Raw genomic sequence first — 21,838 nt, 5'->3', positions numbered from 1 at the left:
ACTTTCTTTACTTCAAAGGTATGTGCTGTGTATTTACATGGATTTATTTTAACTATGGTTCTTAAGCCAAAAGAGCTTGGCAAAGGGTAGAAACTGGGGAGCAACTGGTCTTAATTTTAAAATCTCAGTTTTGAGTTATACTGACCATTTTTGAACACCATTTATTTATTTAATTAATTAATTAATTTATTTATTTGCTAATAACATTGAACTTGCCTTCTGGATTGTCATAGGCCACCCTGAGGTTTTCTTAAGCTGACCAACCTTCTTGAATAAAACTTGTGTACTGCTACGGTTCACTAGACTTGGAAATACGATTTGAATAGATTCAAATGTTCCATTTCTGTCAAAATTTATCTTGACGAAAATAATGATTTTGCATTTCTTAATTCTGTGCGAAGGGTCCTTCAAGAAGTTGCTATATGGTATGTTGACTACCATAGCGTTACATAATCTATTTAATTTCACATTTTTTCTTTAAAAATGTGCAAGAAGCAGTCTTTATAAGATTACCAAAACAAATGTTATGCTTGAGATTAAAGACAGACAGAACTGTTCACCTAAGTCTTTCTGTGTAAGATAAAGCTATTTGCATTTATTTCACACTATTTTACACTGATTTGCACTTATTTTATGCAACAATGGGAAACTCAAGAGTCTCACACATACACATCAGGACATATTTATGTGTTTAAATCTAAAGCATGTCTCATCGGTTAGCAATTGAAACAAAATGCTGGAATACTAAGACAAACGCCCAGAACAAACTCGTGCACTAACTTCTATGCTTTATTTCATGAACACTTTGGTATATATGTCTGGATCAGTTGTTCTCAAACCTATCTGATCCAGTACTTGGGTTTTAAAACAAATATGTTGTAATGCTGCTTTGCTATCCTGAAATCAAGATCGTAGATTATAATCTTACATATTGAATGTAGTTTTAAATATTGGTAGCATGCTAACTATAAAATGAAAGAAAATAATTGTAAGAAAATACCGGCATGTAAACACTCAAGTACCACTACACTAGAATATGTAAGGAAGTAGTCAGATGTCCAGCCTTACACAGAATGACTGAACACAGCAGCCCCAAATGCAGACTGATACAGACACGCCATGCAACTTAAATTTCTCAAATAACATTGCCATCAATGGTGTCATTTTCCAAAATGCTGAGCTCTTGGTAAAATTCCATGTAAAACAAAATATGTACAACCTTCCTTTCATTTATGATAGCTACAATTCTGGAAAATTCAGGGTGTATTAAAACTGTGACAAAATACTCCGCAATTTTTGCGAAGTGCAGAAAAATTCTAGGCTCAGGTAGTGCTTAGCTGAAGTTTTTCACTTACCAGATGCCTGGAGGTTACAGCAGAATTCTTCCTTCTGACGTACTGTCTTGCACAGAAGGATATTTTACATTGTCCGTCCTCAACACTAAAGGCCGATAATGCCCCCTTTCCTATCATGTTGATAACTACACATCTCTATAATATTTCTATACTCTTTATCAGCAGGAAGTACTGTCCTGTTGTGATCCAATGATCTTCTGTGATTGAATTTAATAGATAGTTCTAAGATTTAATACAGTACAGAAAGTAAAATCTTCAAGTCCAATCTTTGCACTTTAAGCCTTTGTAATAATGATGGGAGAAAAAAGCTAATTTTTTTCTATATTTAACTGTATAACCATTCTTCTAATATTCTGGAAGAAAGATTTTATCAGTAAGTGTTATTACAAATGAGAAAAGAGACGAGTATAGATTGTCTGCCAAAAAAGCCTTCAGTGTTCATTATGAAGTCAGAACTTGCTTTCTAACTTGGCTTTTATTTAATGTTACAGATATTGTTACTTTTTAAAAGATCTTCTTTTACAGACTAATTTCTATTTAGCCAGTGTGAAATTTGTCTCACTTGAATTTGTTTTAAATTTTACTGCTAGACTCTTCCGATAACTAATTCAGATAAAAAGTCTGAAAGACTTTCACTTATTCCTACATCTCTCACATTAACTCTTAAGAAGGTTGTGAATTACAGTAAAATGTCATTATGGGCAGGATATACAGGCAGGGAAAATAGTATTTGGATTGTCCAGATATTCTGGTAATAGGATCAATGTGTCCTATATCAATTTTAAGAAAAAAATTATATTTCACAATACTGTTCTTATTGTATTTCTTTAACTCAGAAGGCACTTGGGGAACCCGGAGCTATCAGAATCATGTTCTTCAGTCATCATTGTGATGATGCAGATATTATCACTATAAGAAAGTCGGGGTAACAGTATTCAGTTTGACAGTATAATTCTAAACAGTGTGTGTCCTGGCTCACAGGAGCGTTTGTCCCTGAAACTGCTGGCTCCCAACAGAGCTGTGAACAAAAGCCCTTAATACTAACCTCTTCCACTTCTTTGTTTTCCACTCTTGGAGTTTTCTGTTTGGGTTTTAGGATCTGTTTGAATCCTCTCTCTTAGGCCCCAGGGAAATTAGAAAGAAGTTATTAATTTCAGGGAAAATACTGGAAATTTCTTAAATACTAGTCAATTTTACCTAGTGCTGGTTTGCTACTTCATTGAACTGAAGAGCAATTAGATAATTTTAAAAAGTCAATCTTCCAAGATTAATAAGCAGAATGTGGGATGGGGAGTACTAGTTTAAAGTCTTGAGAATGAAAAATGTTCCAAGGTGGATGCTATTGTCTCTTTCTCTTTCTACTCTGATGTAGTGCATGTGCTAAGCTCAGGTCTGAGCACTGGCGGATCCCATGGGTGTGGCTCTGACAAAATCGGCGCAGTGGACTGCTGCTGGGCATGGAACTAGAACCCTCGAAATCACCCCTCTAAATGAAGCGATATTGAAAGAAATTATTATGTTTGTGGAGAGTTTTATCTATAAACATCCTCAAGAGGCAAAATTTGTTTTTGCGGAACCACTTGAGTGGAACACAAGTTTGGCGCCCTCAGCATTTGAATCAGGTTATGTTGTCAGGTAAGCCAGTCACTTGCTTCTAGGATTTGATATCTTCTTTGTACATATTTTTATCAATTGGTTCCAGGTATGGGGGTAAGTCACCTAACCTCTCTGAACCTCACAAGCCCTCTAAACCAGGGATTGTGAACCAGAGATACACAGGTGAAGTCAGGATATTCAGCTTGGCCAAAACATTATCTTTCTAAGTTTTAAATTTAAGTTTTTAAATTAAACACAATTTTAATTTTCGTGGGTAAATTTCTTTGGACAAGGTATCCATTATCCAAGTCACTACACTGCCAACATTTATTGCTGCTTTATGCCTGGCCTCTCCACCCATATGTGTGTGTGTGTGTGTGTGTGTGTGTGTATATATATATATAGGAGATAGGGTCTCGCTATGTTGCCCAGGGTGGTCTCAAATTTCTGGCCTCAAGTGATTCTCCTGTCGCAGCCTTCTAAAATGCTAGGATTACAGGCATGAGCCACCACCCCAGGTCATCCATATTCTTCTGAATTTTATTTCTATAAATGTGTAGGGTACTTCTGTATTACCTGCCAGATGCCAGGAGCCGTTGGTATTGTGGCCTCTGATGTAGATGATATCTCTTCTGGTATTTAAATTGATCAGTTCCTGGGATAGAAGCAGGAGGCGGCGGGGAGGGGTGATGAATAATGAATTTTGATTTTGTTCAATATAAGGGAGAGAATTCTTAAGAATTACTGTTGTCCTCAGATGAGAATCTTTCAAATCTGAGATGAAAAAAATGTACTTCTGTCTCAAACAGTGAACTCTCAATCTATCTCATTCAAACATGGCTAAAAAATACATACACACACAAAAAAATGCATAAATTATGTGAACAATTAAATATAATTATATAAGAATGTATTATTTCATTAAGCATAATTATACAATAAGAAAGCTAACACACACACACATACACACACACACACACACACACATATATTTTTGCCAGTCGCAGTTTGTTTTGCACTTTAGGCATTCTATTTTCTACCGCCTTGTTCTTCTTTGGTTTGGATATGAACTTTTAAAGTCTGCGTATTAAAAACAGTTCCGTAGGAAGCCAAAGCTTCCTCTAGATGCCTTTTCCCTTTTCTCCCTTTGGGATTATTTGTGAGAATAAATTCAGAATTTCATTTTTAGAACTGCAGCAAAACCATTCTTAAACTGCATTTCAAGAGCTCTTTAATTCTTCTATTGGTCGGCCTTCTCTCTGAGTTGTTTGAAGTCATATTTATTTATTTTTTCTGGAGACGGGGTCTCGCTCTTTCGCCCAAACTGGAATGCAGTGGTGCAGTGTCGGCTCACTGCAACTTCTGCCTCTCAGATTCAAGTGGTTCTCCTGCCTCAGCCTCCTAAGTAGCTGGGAATATAGGCGCCCGCCACCACGCCTGGCTAATTTTTTGTATTTTAGTAGAGATGGGGTTTCACTGTGTTGCCCAGGCTGGTCTTGAACTCCTGAGCTCAGGCAACCCTCCTGCCTCAGCCTCCCAAAGGGTTAGGATTACAGATGTGAACCACCAAGCCCAGCCTGAAATCTTATTTTTTTTTTAATGGTGCATTTTATTTCTAACTGTGCCAGTGGTAACTTTCTCCAGAAGTGCTTGTTATTTCTGTATTGTTCAGCTTTTTTCCTAACCTTTGAAATATGGTCTTCTATGTAAAACAAATTTAAAACATATTAACTACTTGGCTGATCACATGGCTCACACCTGTAATCCCAACACTTTGAGAGGCTGAGGTGGGCCGATCACCAGAGATTAGGAGTTCAAGACCAGACTAGCCAACATGGTGAAACCCCGTCTCTACTGAAAAGACAAAAACTAGCTGGGTGTGGTAGCGTGTTCCTATAATCCCAGCTACCAAGGAGGCTGAGGCAGGAGAATTGCTTGAATCTGGGAGGTGGAGATTGCAGTGAGCCCAGATTGTGCCACAGAACTCCAACCTGGGCGACAGAGAGAAAATCCATCTCAAAAAAAAAATTAATTTTTTTAAATAAAAATGCATTTAAAGCAGATGACAGAAAAGAATATCATGATTGTAACTGCTTTGCCTCTGTACAAATTTTGTGCTCCAAGCACAAACATGACCACAATCTGACCCCTGGTTAGGTTGGCTGTGACACACACCACTCAAATCTATCACTATTTCCCCTCTATTCTTGTCTAGATTCTTTTTGCTTTGTTTCCATTCTTATATCTCAGCACACAATTATGTTTGTATTTATTTAAGACAGGGTCTGGCTCTGTTGCCCAGGCTGGACTGCAGTGGTGTGATCATAGCTCACTGCAGCTCAAACTCCTGGGTTCAATGGATCCTCCCACCTCAGCCCCTCGAGCAGCTAGGACCATAGGCACATACTACTATGCCTGGTCAATTTTTCTAATTTTTTGTAGAGACAGGATCTCACCATGTTGCTCTGACCCTTCTTGTACTTTTGGCCTCAAGAGATCCTTCTACCTTGGCCCCCTGAACTGCTGGCATTTCAGACCTGAGCCGCTGTGCCCAGCTCTGCATACAGTCTTTATGCACAGTGTTCCCTCCTGAGAAGGACATTTTTACATTTTGAAACAATTACCCCTTGATTTTTATACTTCTGTCACGTTTACTGTGCAACTTTTCCTTGGGCTAATTTCTCAGTCCGTTCTTTTTGTGTCTGACCGTTATTGATGATATCTTTGATGTTGGAAGGGTAGAGAGAGGTATTGCCGTTGTATCTGAAGGAAACTGTGCTTGCCTGGCTCTGATGAAAACCAAGATCACCTTGAAGACGGCAAAGGGTACAGCTGAGATTTTGGTCATAATGGACAATACCAGATGCTTTAACATTCAGATCTTGACTATACCCCTTGATCTACTCCCCAAACCAAAGAAAGTTCAGTAACCTGTAGCCACTCGGTGTTTGCTACGACAACAAGTGATGTCAACCAGAAATATTCTCAATTGCCCAAATAATTTATTATCAAAACAGTCCCCATGATCTCATTCATTGCCCTTTGGACCAAGCACACTCTTTTGACTTCTCTGCTGTTAGTACACTACTTATACATTTATTGAAAGTGGGGAAGCTACTTTCCTTCCAGACAGGACTCAGGTCTGGGCATCCATGTGTAAGACCAAGATTATCCTGAAGGATTTGAGCTTGGAGTCTCTGGATGTGTTTCTACCAAATAGGAATGTCCTTGGATCTTTTAAAGTAAAGGTGGATGCCTCTCCTTGTGGGTTGACCTCTCAGGCCTCCTATTCCAAAACAAGTTAAGTTTTATCTACACTGGAATTCTGCCAAAGTAGATAAATTGCCCCTTTTTTGTTAGTCTCTGCAGACATTGATGGGAATATATTTATATTTGTGGCCTTAGTTCTCATGTGATGTTGCACATTCCAAATGCACTGTGGGCAACAGTCAATAAAAGTTTGATCATCCTTTTTCTGATTAGGCTAATGAGCATCTGATACTGAAACTGATATTTCAGTCACACACTGGAAAGGTTTTATGTTTCATCAACCGCCTTCTGTCCTTTTGTGCAGATTGTTATTGATTGAATAGATGGGCATAGCCCTGTTCATGTTACATGATTGTCTTTTCCTTAGAATCATTCCAGTGTTTTCACCCTGTTATAACATTTGTCATCATCTCTCCATGTTCCCTCTTGGGGTGGGGGCTGGGGATCAAATAGCTCTACTTTCATTTCATGGAAATTGTAGGTCTCTTTGTATTATCATTTGCAATTGCTTTTGTTCTTGTCAGACCGGATGAAATTAATAATCTTCCTAAAACACCTCAGAATGAAGCCTAAATATGCTGTAAACGAAGAACAAATGACGCCACTCAATGGCAGTACCATCTGTGGTGCGTAGAACTGAGGCACTGATTCATTTGAATGTAGCTTGGGAAATTTATAAATTGGATAAGTGCTTAGAATCACGTAGTGAAAATGTTGTGACGTGATTTTTTTTCCTTCTCTGGTAGAACTACAGTATGATTTTGAATCAAATGTGCTATAATATTGTCATATTTTAGTTTTAAATCTCACTCTGCTGCATCTCAGTGATATATATGCATTGAGATAAAAATATATTCTGGTAGGAGTTGGGACAGGAAGTCAGATCGCCTGAGCAATAGCTCTCTTCCCCGCAAGAATGCACAATTCACACACAATTCATACATTTCTGGACCTTAGCTTTATGATCAATGTCATGAAAGGCTGAATTTACATGATCTCTAAGGTTACACTCAACTTATAAAATAATATTGTTTTATGAGACAGTAATTATTGCATTTTGGTAAAATTTCTAAGTCACAGTAGTAGGGTCAGTGGCCATAAGTTTTGTTACTGAGTTCTTTATTTTTTGTCTCTGAGAACTGCTAGTTTCTTAGCTATAGCCTTATTTTCTATATTACTATTTAGACATACATTTATTAAGTAATAAGACACTAAATGAGGCCAGGTGTTGTGGCCCATGCCAGTAATCCCAGCACTTTGGGAGGTGGCGATGGAAGGATGAGTCGAAGGCTAGCCTAGGCAACATAGCAAGACCCTGTCTCTAAAAAATAAATAATAATTAAACAGACCAATAAATAAATAAACAGCCAGGTGTGGTGGTGTGCGGCTGTAGTCCTATCAACTTGGGAGGCTGAGGGAGAAGGATCCCTTGAGCCCAGGAGTTTGAGGCTGCAGGGAGCTATGACTGTGCCACTGCACTCCAGCCTGGGTGACAGAGCAAGATCTTGTCTCTTAAAAAAAAGGGACACTAAACTCGATACTGGGGATTAAAGAAAAAAGACATTTTTCTGTTTTCTTACTGTAGAGTATAAACAGAATTATTAGCACCCTTCCATGGCTCTGGTTTAAAAGTGTCTCCATCAGGTCACTGGAGTTTTTGATAGCTCATTCTTCCTGACATTCACAAGGTGGGTGCAGCATTTTTCTTTCCAAGAGCTCATTCTTCAGGTATTAGAAACTGTGAGCCTAAAAACTGAAACTTCCTCTTCAAAATCTTGTCGATAGCTGGTGTTTTTTATTTTTTAAATCTATTTTTATTTTATTTTTTGAGATGGAGTCTCACTCTGTCACTCAGGTTGGAGTACAGTGGTGTGATGTTGGCTCACTGCAACCTCCACCTCCCAGGCTCAAGTGATCCTTCCACCTCAGCCTCCCAAGTAGCTGGGACCACAAGCACATGCCACCATGACTGGTTAATGTAGCTGGCATTTTATTTCTTACTTCTCTGTTAAGTTACAGGCTTCAACTGGTAGGAGCAATGAAAAATGTCACCCGTACCCTTTGCTTTCTCACCAGAAGTTTCAGTCTCTCTAGTTAAGTAGCTTGGTATCTTTGGCATTCGGTCAGCCTATTACTTCGCCCTCTCACCATCCACTTAGTGTAGGTGGCCAGCCCTTGATGTGAGTAACTTTTAGGTAACAGGCCTTTAAGAAATCTCTTCAGTCCTAAGGACATTATTCCAGAAGCTTAATTTTAGAGAAAATATACATTTTGTCAACAATGCATGTCATTGCCAAGTCTAGAAATATTTTATTCATTCATTTATTCCACAGATGTTTACCAAATGTCTTCTATGTGCATTTCCTATATGAAGTGCTGGAGATAGGGGCAGTTCCTATCTGCACCCAGCAGAATCAGACTCATCAAGTCCTTCTGTGAGCCCTCTTTTGCTGCTGTAACACATTGCCACAAATCTAATGGCTTAACACACACAAATGTATTTTCTGATAGTTCTAGAGGTCAGAAGTCTAAAATGAATCTGCAGGGCTAAAATCAAGGTATTGGCAGGGTTGCATTCCTTCTGGAGGCTTAAGGAGAATTTATTCTTTGCTTTTCCAACTTCTAGAGGCCCCTATGTTCCTTGGCTCATGACTCATAGCTCATGGCTCCTTGGCTCATGGCTCCTTGGCTCAAGGCCCCACATCACTCTGACCACTGCTTCCATCAGCATATCCGTGTCACTGCCTCTGTCCCTCCTGTCTTCCTCTTATAAGAACCCTGGTGATTATGTTTGGCTCCCTCCAGATACCCAGAATAGTCTCCCCATCTCAGGATCCTTGACTTAATTTCTATGCAAAGTCCCTTTTGCCATGTAAGGTGACATGTTCGTAGGTTTTGGAGATTCGGATGTGAACATTATTCTGTCTCCCTTAGTTCCTATCCTCTTGTTTTTAATCTAGTGAGATCATCAGTAATAAGTAATCTGGGTCAGTCAGATTTACTTTTTCTGATGAACTAGCAACATTTTATATCTATGTATCTACATTGCAATTCAAAATATATTAGATTAGGCCAGTGGTGGCTCACGCCTGTAATCCCAGTACTCTGGGAGGCTGAGGTGTGTGGATCCCTTAAGCTCAGGAATTCAAGACTAGCCTGGTCAACATGGTGTAACCCTGTGTCTACTAAAAATACAAAAATTAGTGAGGCATAGTGGCGCACACCTCTAGTTCCAGCTACTTGGAGGCTGAGGTGGGAGGATTGCTTGAGCTCAGGAGGCAGATGTTGCAGTGACCCGAGATCATGCCACTGCACTCCAACCTGGGTGACAGAGTGATACCCTGTTTCAAAAAAAAAAAAAAAGGCTAGATCAGTGTTAAGGTGTCAGGAGTTTCATCAGAGATAGCCTCCTGTAATACAAAACCTAGACAGTTTAGTTAATGTTGTAAGTGGTAGAAATCTATAGAAATCACTTCCTTGAAAACATCTTAATATTTTTTTAAATGCCAACCTGAAAAAAAATCATTAAAATGGATAGAAACACAAAGCTAGGAGACTCAATAACTTTTGATCAGAAAGAGTCCGTTGAGAAAAACTGCCTGTTATCCCGAGGCAAACCAAATAAAGGAGTTTAGAGTGGGAAAGGAATTCACAGAGAGGATCCAGTTTGCCTTGAATTTGCTTTTTATTTTTTCATAGCTTTTTTATTCATAAACACAGTGTAGCCAAGAAAACTTCTAACCACTAGTTACTGTGGTGTAAAAATTTTATAAATAAAATAACATTAGAAATCTCCAAAGCATGAATGGTTTTGCAGAACCAATGATTTTTAAAAAGATGCCAGAAATCAACACGTTTTAGAAAACAAAAACTGTGACTATTTGAGTCCAATTGTGAATTCAAGAAATTGCTAAAAAAAAAATATTCCTTGCTTATATCCTATTGGTCACTAGGGTTGCTGGTAAGTTTGAGGATTTAAGTGGAAGAAAGTGGGAAAATAGATGAGCTACTAACCAGATGTATTTATATTTTCTGTATTTTATAATGAGATATAGGAATAATCTGTCTACATGTCTTAAATTTAACTTCTACTGGCCTCCAGGTAGCATGAGGCTTTCCATTTTTTTATTTTTATTTTTAGTGAAACAACAGTCAAATCAGAAGAAGTTGATAAAAATGGACAGCCTTTGCTATTTCTCTCTGTACCACAAATTAAAATTAGGAGCTTTGGGCAGCTGTCACGCTTGTTACTTATTGCCAAAACTGCGAAGTTGAAGGAAGCCCAAGCATGTGTTGAAGGTGATCTTAATGCTCCAGTCTGTGATTTGAACTTTTAGAAATAATCTTGCTGGGGAAGTGGGGAAAGGGTGGGAGAATCATTTGTTAGAGTCTCTTGAAAAAATTTCTACAATCTACAAGGTAAAAAGTCAAATGTACAACTTCATGAAAATGTTATTAATTTTCCTTGGCTGCAATATTATGCTCCTATCAAATTTCAGCTTTAAAATGAAAGGCCTGTTACCTTACCACTGGTAAATTTCTAGGTTTCTGATTTTAGCATGTGGTTTGAAAGAGAACCTTCTCAGCTTCTGGAAAGCACAGGGGGCTGTAGCCTGTTAGGTCAGCGTCAGGAGAGAAGACAGATGACAAGGGCCGGCCTCTGAATCCACTCTCTCTCAGCCTACTGCCAAGGAATAGATTGAATGATTACAATCTATTTCCTTTCAAATGAACATAGGCTCTTTCTTTAGCAGAGACAGACTTTAATCATCTCCCTTTCCACTTTTCTTTTTTTTTTTTTTGAGACGGAGTCTCGCTCTGTCGCCCGGGCTGGAGTGCAGTGGCCGGATCTCAGCTCACTGCAAGCTCCGCCTCCCGGGTTTACGCCATTCTCCTGCCTCAGCCTCCCAAGTAGCTGGGACTACAGGCGCCAGCCACCTCGCCCGGCTAGATTTTTGTATTTTTTAGTAGAGACGGGGTTTCACCATGTTAGCCAGGATGGTCTCGATCTCCTGACCTCGTGATCCGCCCGTCTCGGCCTCCCAAAGAGCTGGGATTACAGGCTTGAGCCACCGCGCCCGGCCCTCCCTTTCCACTTTTCTCAGCCATATTCTGCTGTGGGCTTCACAGCCTTCTGTGAATAGTTACAGTCATTCAAATCTGTGACAAATATCTTTCTTCTTCTTAAAGATATGTGATGTTTGCACTATCATCTAATCATCTAACATGCAAAAAATGAATGTGGTTGCCTGCTATAATTGTGTTGTAAATGTTTCTTATGAGTAGAAATATCTAATCATAGGTGACAATGTATGTGTTTTGCTTTATTGGAATTCTGTGACTAATGAGTTTCTGGCACAAGGTACTTGAATTCTGCCCATTTCTGTGTGAGATGGGAAGAGGGTCTTTTTTTAATTTTATTTTAAAGATGCCAACCTCAGGACAGCAACCTCTTTTTATGCCTTAACTATTACTCCTTATTAGGTGAGGGTATCATGTCTTGAAGAGTAAAGCTGAATTCAAGAAGGTAGTTAATAGATGAAGGATTGTTCATTCAATTCAACTTAATTGGTAGACATAATACATAGATTTCTATATAGCTAAATACTTATCCATTAACTAAATACTTATCCTTTGCTGCTTTTTGCCATTTCTGCAAGAATTTTGGTATAACCCTTAGTTTCACGTCCAAGTTGCGTAGTACATGGCAATTTGGTAGTCAGGTTTATGCCATTCCTCAGAATCCACCTGCTCTGTCTTTTTGTAAATCTCTGTGTGATGACAGTCATAAGGTTGTTAAGTTGAGATGCTCAATAAATGATTGATTCCTTGGTCTCCTTTTTGTTGCTCTTCTCCCCCAGTGAAGTCCTTTTCTCAGCCCTAAGTCTGTGGAATATCCCATGACCACATTGGAAGGTTAATGCCTTCACTGTACTTTTCTTCATTTCATTTAAGTTAAGCTTTCTGAATCAGTCTTACAGGCCTTCCTCTCCACTCTCATCTCAATGCATATATACTTTCATTTTCTCAAATTTCTCCATTCTAAACAGGGTTTTCCCCTTTCTCCTTCATTTTCAACCATATTAGTTTTTAACATTAACCAAATTCTGTTTTCAGCATCTCTAGGTTCAATTTTCACATCTTTATCAGCCTTGATCATGAATTGGTATTTATTTTTCACTATAATTTTAATATATATATAATTGCATTATACATATATATATATATATATATATATATATATATGGCTAGATGTGTTTTGCAGCTGTAAGATCACATGGCATTGCAAATATTAAGCAGTTTGAATAGGTGCAAAAGAGTGCTAGGGGGTCTGTAGCCTTAGGAAAGCATGCTATTTTGGAAAGAAAGCCTTTATAAATACCCAGCCCTGCTACACACACACATATACACATGCCCGTATAGTTCTAGTGATGATTCTTTTAAGGAGATCACTATTTCTCTATCTTCAAATAAATTCTGAATATATTAATTGAATGTGCATTCTGAACAAAGCCCCACAGCCAATTAAAAAAGAAAGAAAGAATGACTGTCTTGGTCTTTGTGCTATTAGGGAGATATATAGATGATATTACAATAGAAACTAGAGCATCTCATGAAATAGAAGAAAGTTCCTAAAAGCAATGGAATCTCAGACGTAGAGATGAATTCTAATTGGGTCGATTAGAAAGAGCTTAATGAAAGAAACACATTTGAATGGATTTTGAAGGATTTATTAGTTTTAATGTTTCTTGTGCTAGAAGACAAGAGGATAATTTTTATTTGTCTTCCTTTTTTTTTTTTTTGGCAGCTAACAGAGACCCCATAGTAAAAATCCTGGGCTCCGATTATAATACAATGAAAGGAGACTCAATTGCATTAAATAATCTTGGTAAAATTACCAGAGATGATGATCCTGAAAGTGAAATTAAGATGAAGATTGCTATGCTGCTTAAGCAGTTGGATCTGCACCTCCTCAATCATTCTCTAAAACGTATTTCCTTGTGAGTGTTTTTCAAAAAGGAACCTCTATTGTATTGAGCAAAGATTGTGCCACTGAACTCCAGCCTGGGCGACAGAGCAAGACTGTCTCTCAAAATAGATACATAAATAAATAATAAAATATTAAAATTAAAAATTAAAAAGGAAGCTTTAAAAATTAGTTACAAAGTTGCTTTCAGAGTTTTAGAAAAAAAAGACACAAAAAATAAAGCATGGAAGTTATTGCTATGGATTTAACTTTACATTTTATTGGAACAAACAATTTTCTTCGGATTCATTTATTCCAGTTCTAAAAATTAAAAATTGCAGGTAACATTGCTAAAACATTCTGGTGAGGTTTCATGAAATTCTGAAGACATTAGGTGGCCTTGTTATTTTCAAAGGCTCTCAAGACTATTGCACAAATTATTAAATTATAATGCAGATATCATGTAGAGTTTGTATAGTCCAAAGCATGTTCATTTTCTAATATTTTTAGTATTAGAATATTATCAGCATGAAATAAAGTGAATATTTAGTGGAGTATATTTAATGTTGCATTAAACATGAATCACTGATTACTTGATGTGTTGACAGTGCTGTTATAAAATTATGGCATGGCTAAAATTAACTGCAGTTTTAATTACAAAAAAGATATTTCTCCTGATACAATGAAATGTGTTCATGTGTTTCCTAGATTCTGTTTAAAGTATTTAAGCTGACATTTTAAACATTTATTTCAGAGAAATAAGTTTAAGTCCTGTGGCGGTGAAGAAGAATATAGAACTGCTCAAACGTTTCTCAGGAAAAGGAGACCAAACAGTCTTGGAATCTATTGAATATACCTCAGGTTTGATGTTTTCTGAGGCTCATTTTATGTTATTTACGTTTTCATAATTACATTTGCATAATGCTTTCAATGTCTACAATACAAGAGAAGGTTTAAGAAGGGGAAAGCTGAAAATTTCCACAATATTTATTTTGTGGAAGCCCACACTTTTTACCAAACTCCAGGTTAAAGAACTGTTAATTGCTTGATGATTGATTTCAGATTATGAATTTTCAAATGGATGTCGAGCCCCACCATGGAGACAAACTCACGGGGAAATTTGTTATGTGCTGGTGAAACCTCACGATGGTGAGACTCTGTGCATTACTTGCAGTGCAGGAGGAGTATTTTTAAATGGTGTAAGTACATTTTTAAAAACATAACTAAAACCAGTGGACTTTGGCTGGTAGCTGTAGATGTCTCAAGGGTGTGTCCCAATGACCACAGAGAATGAATTACTGTTCTGTAGGATAGAAGCAGGTTCCTTTGATATATGCTTGCTGGGCAAATCCAAAGTAGCTTCAGAATAAGCTCTCTTATTCTCCACTGCAGGTCATTAAGCCAATCTGATAAGAAATGGGCTTCAAAGTGACCCATTCCACTTTATAAATGTCTTTAACATAATCACTTCACTGATTTGTTACACAGCAACCAAAGGATAGAAAGGTCAAAAAAGGAACACTGAGATAATACAGATGTCCTAACTGCAGCTTGCATCCTAAGAGTTGTGCATTACTCTTAGGGACAGAGGGAAAGAGAGGGGCTTATCTAAACGTAGAAGGTTGGAGACAGTGCCCCATTAAGCTGGGACCCAGACCGCTGGGGAGGGTCCACTTCCAGGCTGTGCTGGTCCCCACAGAGTTCAGACCATCTCCATGAGGCAGGGCTGCAGATCTCTGGCGAGTGGGCACTGCCCAGTTAATGCTTGTACCTCGGGAAGAGGATCCTTGTAGAGCTGGCAGAGCTGGGACCCGGACCTGTGAAAGTGGAGCACTGGATGGCTGATAGTGATATTTCCCAGGGGGTGTGGTGAGCCTGTTTCTGGGACTGTGAAAAATAAACAAACCTGGAAACTGGAACCAACTGTTGCTACTGGAAGCAACTGCCACTGCGTGGAAGGAAGGGCCGTTGCTGGGGTGACTCTAACAGGGCCAGTGGGCCAGCAGGAAGCAGCAGGTCCCTCCTCCCTCTCCCAGCCTTTCAGTCTTCCTTTAGCTGATTCTAATGACGGAGCCTAACCTAGCCTGGCAAAGGAGAAATACGACATTGCAGACTCCCGCGTGAGTAGCACAAAGTAGAGGCTGGGTGACTGGGCTTTGAGCTGAGTGATAAACAGCACACAGTGTTCTGGATTAAAACACTTTTAGTCTCATCCCTATTCACAGAACCACCTGGAAGGAGCTTAGCTTTCACCTCTGCAACATCCTGCCCTCAGTATCTTCAACATAAATTTGGAACTTAGAAACAAAATTCTATAATGAGGACCCAAGTCCTTAATGGGGACCCAGCCATCACAGGGGACTGCCTGGAGGGTTGTTACATGTTGGCTTCGGTTGGTACCAAAATGCTGGAGCCTCCTTTCTGATTACCTGTAATCATCTTTCTGACATGCCTTTTGGTGCTTTTCTTGTTAGCATGACACTGAGCTTGTTTCTACAAAGAGGAAGTAGACAAATAAGATTTTGCTTTGATTTGTCATGATATTTTAGAAAAACAAAATCTCTAATTAGGAATAAAGGGACAAAAGAAGGAATGATTTTCTTTGACCGTCTGGAGGGGGGCAGGGAGTCTTTATTTCTATCAGAGATTATTATTGATCTACATACATATAACTTATTTGGCATGGAGATATCTAAGTACCCTTTAAGTTTTAAAAAAGTGAAAGATGAGGACGATAAAGCTACTCAATAATTACAACAAAATTTAAAACACACTAGTCATATGTGTAGAAATGCTTTTGTGTACAGTTATATATAACACACTGCAGTTATATGTATTTATATATATACAGTTATGTGATGTGTGTGTACATATATATTCTGTTATGGAAGAACAACAGAGGTAGGGAAGAAAAGGAAAATATGGAAGGAAAGAGACAAGAAGAGAAAGAGCACATGGGTGTGTGGACAGATTGTTACATAGAGATCTAGAAAATAAGCCTATAGCAGCCATGCCACAGAAGAACAGAGTGTGACAAGCAGAAACATAGGCTTTTCCATAGTTAAATTCTAACCTTGAAGACTTTTATGACATCGTCAGCTAAGGCTCGTGAGGTCATAATGCATTTTCAGAGTAGAGGAGAGCGGAGAGAAGGAAGCTCTCACTTCTCTGCTCAATAGCAGAGTGCCTTACATGCATACAGGAGGTACTCAGTAAAGCCTTGCTGAATGATTGAACAATTGAATGAAGGAAGGAATGAGTGAATGAATGGAAAAGTAGATAACATTAAATTAAGGGGGAAGGATTTTGCCTATACATTTCATGTATAAAGGCTACCATATAGATCCTTCAGAGATGAAAACAATACGTGTGCTTAGCTTGTGATGTACTGATCAGGATCTTATAATTGTTCTTATGTTAAATGTAGAACGAAACTTGTTTTTTCCCAAAGGGCAAAACAGATGATGAAGGGGACGTTAATTATGAGAGAAAAAGTTCAATTTATAAAGACCTTGTCACATTTTTAAGAGAAAAATCACCAAAATTTTCAGAAAATATGTTTAAACAGGTAAGTTTTATGGTTTCTTTTGAGCTTTCATAGCATTATGTTACTAAACTACAACTTTCTATGGTACAAGGAAAATAGTAACTTTGCCTATTTTTGGACACTTTTTGTTATTAGTGTTTTTTTTTTTACAATATAACGTAACATAAAAATATTGTAAATGTAGTATCATTGTTCAGGGTTCAGTGCCATTAATTACATTCACAATGTTGTACAAATATCACTATTGTCAATTTCCAAGTCTTTTTCATCTCTCCAGCTTAAACTCTACACCCATTAAGTAGTAATTCCCCATTCCTTCTTTCCTGACTTCCTGGTTAACTCTGATCTGCTATTTCTATCAGTTTGCTTATTTTAGATATTTATTGTCACTGGAATGATATAATATTTGTCCTTTTGTGTCTGGCTTCTTTCGCTTAGCACAGTGTTTTCAAGGCTAATCCATGCTATAGCATGTATGATAATTTCATTCTTTCATGGTAGAATAATATTTTGTTTATGTGTAGACCATATTTGGTTTATGCATTCATCATTGACGGACATTTGGGTTGTTTCCACCTTTCAGGTATGGTTAATATGCTGCTATGAATATTGGTGTACGGGTATCTGTTGAGTTACTATTTTCAATTCTTTTGGCTCTTTTCCTAAAAGTGGAATTTCTGGGTCATATGGCAATTCTGTATTTAACTTTTGGAGGAACTGCCAACGTGTTTTCCACGGGGCCACACCGATTTCATTCTCACCAGCATTATCCAAAGATTCCACTTTCTTCACATCCTTGTTAACACTTCTTATTTTCTAGGTTGTTTTTTAATTACAAACATCATATATTTACAAATATAATTACAAATATAATTTACAAATATAATTACAAATAGTCAGTGTCATTAGGAATTTGATTTGCATTTCCATAACGATTAGTGATGTCAACCATATTTTCATGTATTTGTTGGTTATTTGTATATCTTCTTTGAAGAAATGTCTGCTTGAGTCCTTAGCTTATATTTTAAGTTGAATCTTTTTGTTGTTGTAGTTTTTGTATACACCCGATATTAACCCCTTATCAGATACAAGGTTTGCAAATTTTTCTCTTGTTATGCAGATTGCCTTTTAACTTTCTTGATAGTGTCCTTTGATGCAGAAACATTTTTACTTTTGATGAAGCCTAATTTGCCTCTTTTTTCTTATGTTGCCTGTGCTTTTGAAGTCATATTTAAGAAATCATTGCCAAATCCAAGGTCATGAAAAATTTGCCCCTGTTTTTCCTCTAAGGATTGTATAGTTTTAGCTCTTAAATTTAGGCCCTTGATCTCTTTTGAGTTGATTTGTGTCCATTTGGAGACTAATGAAATTTAGGGTCCAATTTCATTCTTTTGCATATGGATATTCAGTTTTCCCAGCACCATTCGTTGAAGAGATTGTTCTTTCTCCTTTGGGTGGTCTTAGCATTCTTGTTGAAAATCAATTGATCATAGATGGAAGAGTTTACTTGGGGACTTTTAATTCTATTCCATTGGTCTGTATGTCTTTCTTTATGTCAGTATCACACTGGTTTGATTACTATAGTTATAGTAGTTTTGACATCAGGAAGTGTGAGTCCTCAAACTTTGTTCCTGTTTTTTAATACTGTTTTGGCTATTTGGTTTTCCTTGACACTCTATATGAATTTTAGGCTTGGTTTTACATTTCTGCAAAAAGTGTCATTGGGATTTTGATAGAGATTTCATTGAATTTATGAATTGCTTTAAATAGTATTGCCATCTTAACCATATTAAGTCCTCCAGTTTATGAACAGGAGATATCTTTCCATTTAGTTGTATATTTAATGACTTTCAGCAATGTTTAGAAGTTTTCAGTGTACAAGTTTTTCTCCTTTGTTATATTTACTCATTAACATTTTATTTTTGATGCTACTGTAAATGAAATTATTTTCTAAATTTTATTTTTGATTATTCACTGCTAGTGTGTAGCAATGCAACTTTTGAGTGATCAAATCAGATCTAATTTTTGAGTGTTAAAGTCAAGATTGAATTTCACAACTTCACTGAATTCATTTAACTCTGTGTGTGTGTGTTTGTGTGTGTGTATCTTAGGTTTTTCTGCATACAAGATCATGCCATCTGCATACAGATAGTTTTACTTCTTCCTTTCCGATTTAGACGCTTTTACAATTTCTTTTTCTTTACTTATTACTGTGGCTAGGACTTCCTGGACTATGTTGAATAAGAGTGGTAACAGCAGGCATCCTTGTCTGATTCCTGATTTTTTTTTTTTTTTTTGAGATGGAGTTTCACTCTGTCACCCAGGCTGGAGTGCAGTGTTGTGATTTTGGCGCACTGCAACCTTCACCTCTCCTCCTGGGTTCAGGTGATTCTTGCGCCTTAGGCTCCTGAGTAGCTGGGTTCACAGGCACCTGCAACCATGCTCTGTGAATTTTTAGATTTTTAGTAGAGATGGGTTTTCACCATGTTGGCCAGGCTGGTCTCGAACTCTTGACCTTAAGTAATCTGCCTGCCTCGGCCTCCCAAAATGCTGGGATTACAGCTGTGAGCCACCATGCCTAGCCTGACTCCTGATCTTAATTAAAAAACTTTTAGGCTTTCACTATTGAGCCTGATGTTAGCTATGGGATTTTCCTATATGGCCTTTAGCATGTTGAGGAAGTTGCCTTCTATTCAGTTTTCCTTTTCTTTTCTTTTTTTGAGATGGAGTCTTGCTGTGTCACCCAGGCTGGAGTGCAGTGGTGTGATCTTGGCTCACTGCAACCTCCACCTCCCGAGTTCATGCTATTCTTCTTCCTCAACCTCCCTAGTAGCTGGGATTCCAGGTACACACCATCACAGCCGGCTAATTTTTGTATTTTTAGTAGAGATGGGGTTTTGCATGTTGGCCAAGCTGGTCTCAAACTCCTAACCTCAGGTGTTCCACCTGTCTCAGCCTCCCAAAGTGCTGGGATTACAGGTGTGAGCCACCATCCCGGCTCCAGTTTTCCTTTTCTTGGTGCACCCATCATTTGGTAGACCCTCCTGAGTAAAAGATGCACATTGGAGGGAAAAATTGAGGATTTGGGTGTCAGAGAATACCTTTATTATTTTCTCTCAGTTGTTTGTAGAGTAATGATTTGAAATTAATTTTTAGTTAGCATTTCAAAGGCTTATATTTCCACGCAAACTGTTTTGGCTTTTTCCCCTCTTTGGAGACCTTTAGGATCTTCTTTGGTGTTCTGTAATTTTTGTGGTATGGTTTGTGCAGATTTTTGTTTCTTTTTGAGATTCATCTATGCTTTTGCATCTATCATTAATTTATTGCTTTTATGGATGTGTATTATTCCATTGTATGGGTATGCCACTATTTGTTTATCCACTTACCTGTTAATGGATGTGTGGTTATTTCAGGTTTTGGGCTATTACAAATAAGACTACTAAGAACATTTTTGTACAATACAAAGATTTGTATGATCATATAGTCTCATTGTGCCTAGGTTAAAAACCTAAGAATGAAATGGTAAGGTCATATGGTAGTTGTATGTTTAACTTTTTAAGCAACCGGTAAACTGCTCTCCATAGTGGTTGTAATATTTTACATTGGTGTAGGCAATGTATGAGAGTCCCAGTTCTTCCACATACTCATCACTAACCATTATGGTCAGTCCTTTAACTACAGGCATTCTAATAGGTGTGTACTGGTATCTCCTTTGGTTTTAATTTGCATTTCTTGAATGCATCTTTTCATGTGCTTATTGGCCATTCACATTATCTTATGTGGTAAAGTGTCTATTCAGACTCTGTGCATTTTTTCATTGGGATATTCAGTTTTTTATTGAGTTGCAACAGATCTTTATTATGTTCTTGGCTTATATATTCTGTTAGATATATGAAATATAAATATTTCCTCCCAATCTGGGTCTTGTATTTTTTATTTATTTATTTATTTTTGAGACGGAGTCTCGCTCTGTCGCCCAGGCTGGAGTGCAGTGGTGCGATCTTGGTTTGTTGCAAGCTCCGCCTCCCGGGTTCACACCTTTCTCCTGCCTCAGCCTTCTGAGTAGCTGGGACTACAGGCGTCCACCACTGTGCCCGGCTAATTTTTTTTTTTGTATTTTTAGTAGAGACGGGATTTCACCGTGTTAGCCAGGTTGGTCTCGATCACCTTACCTCATGATCCGTCCAACTTGGCCTCCAAAGTGCTGGGATTACAGGCGTGAGCCACTGTGCCCTGCCGGGTCTTGTATTTTTATTCTCCAAACAGTGTCTTTCAAAGAGCAAGTGTCTTCATTTTGATAAAGTCCAACTCATTTTTTCCTTACAGTGTTTTATCTTATAATGCTTTTCCAAACCCAGTATAATGAAGAATTTCTCCAATGTTTTCTTCTAGAGATTTTTCAATTTTACCATTCCAATCTATGTCTACGATCCACTTTAATTTGGTTTGTGTATATGAGGTATGGATCAAAGTTCATTTTTTTTTTTTTTTTTTGCTTATCTAGTTGTTCCAGCATCATTTGTCAAAAATAAACCTATTGTTTTGCCACTGAATTACCTTTATAACTTTGTCAAAAATTAGTAGTCCATTTGTCTGTGAATGTATTTCTGAACACTTCATATTGTAACTTTGATTTCTGTATCTTTACACCAATACCACACTGTCTTGATTACTGTAGCTTTATGATAAGTCTTGAAGTTGTTTAGTTTAAATCCTCCAATAGTGTTCTTTAAAAAAGTTTTTTGGCTATTATAGGTCTTTCGCATGTCCATAAGAATATTGGAGCTAGCATGTCAATTTCTTAAAAAAGGTCTAACGGAATTTTTGCCTTGAATTTATAGATGAATTTAGGAAAAATAGGCATCTTAACAATATTGAGTTTTCTAATCCATGAACATAGTATATCTCTTCATTTATTTAGGTCTTAATTTCTCTCACCAGTGCTTTATAGCTTTCAATATACAGGTCTTATACATCTCTTTTGAAACTTATCTGTGTTTCATATTTTGGGTCTATTGTTAATGAGTTTTAGCTTTTCTATTTCTAGTCATTTGTTGCTATTGTATAAATATGTACTTGATTTTTGTATACTGATTTTATATC

General features: G+C 37.6%; 1 protein-coding gene across 1 annotated transcript in view; it reads left to right on the top strand.

Annotated features, from left to right (window-relative positions):
* Positions 1 to 2,766: 2,766 nt before the first annotated feature.
* The window catches only part of LOC117082230 (armadillo repeat-containing protein 4-like), a 32,780-nt gene continuing 13,708 nt past the window's right edge, over positions 2,767 to 21,838 (top strand). The window contains exons 1-7 of the mRNA XM_033208872.1: positions 2,767 to 2,990; positions 10,363 to 10,520; positions 13,030 to 13,222; positions 13,943 to 14,049; positions 14,251 to 14,387; positions 16,325 to 16,393; positions 16,640 to 16,756. Coding sequence (XP_033064763.1) covers positions 2,767 to 2,990; positions 10,363 to 10,520; positions 13,030 to 13,222; positions 13,943 to 14,049; positions 14,251 to 14,387; positions 16,325 to 16,393; positions 16,640 to 16,756 — 1,005 coding nt within the window. The remainder of the gene's footprint in view (positions 2,991 to 10,362; positions 10,521 to 13,029; positions 13,223 to 13,942; positions 14,050 to 14,250; positions 14,388 to 16,324; positions 16,394 to 16,639; positions 16,757 to 21,838) is intronic.

The sequence above is a fragment of the Trachypithecus francoisi genome, unplaced genomic scaffold (genome assembly GCF_009764315.1).
Source record: "Trachypithecus francoisi isolate TF-2019V2 unplaced genomic scaffold, Tfra_2.0 Lachesis_group9, whole genome shotgun sequence".
Classification (NCBI taxonomy): Eukaryota; Metazoa; Chordata; class Mammalia; order Primates; family Cercopithecidae; genus Trachypithecus; species Trachypithecus francoisi.
Note: the sequence above shows the minus strand (reverse complement) of the source record. Positions and strands in the feature narration are given on the sequence as shown.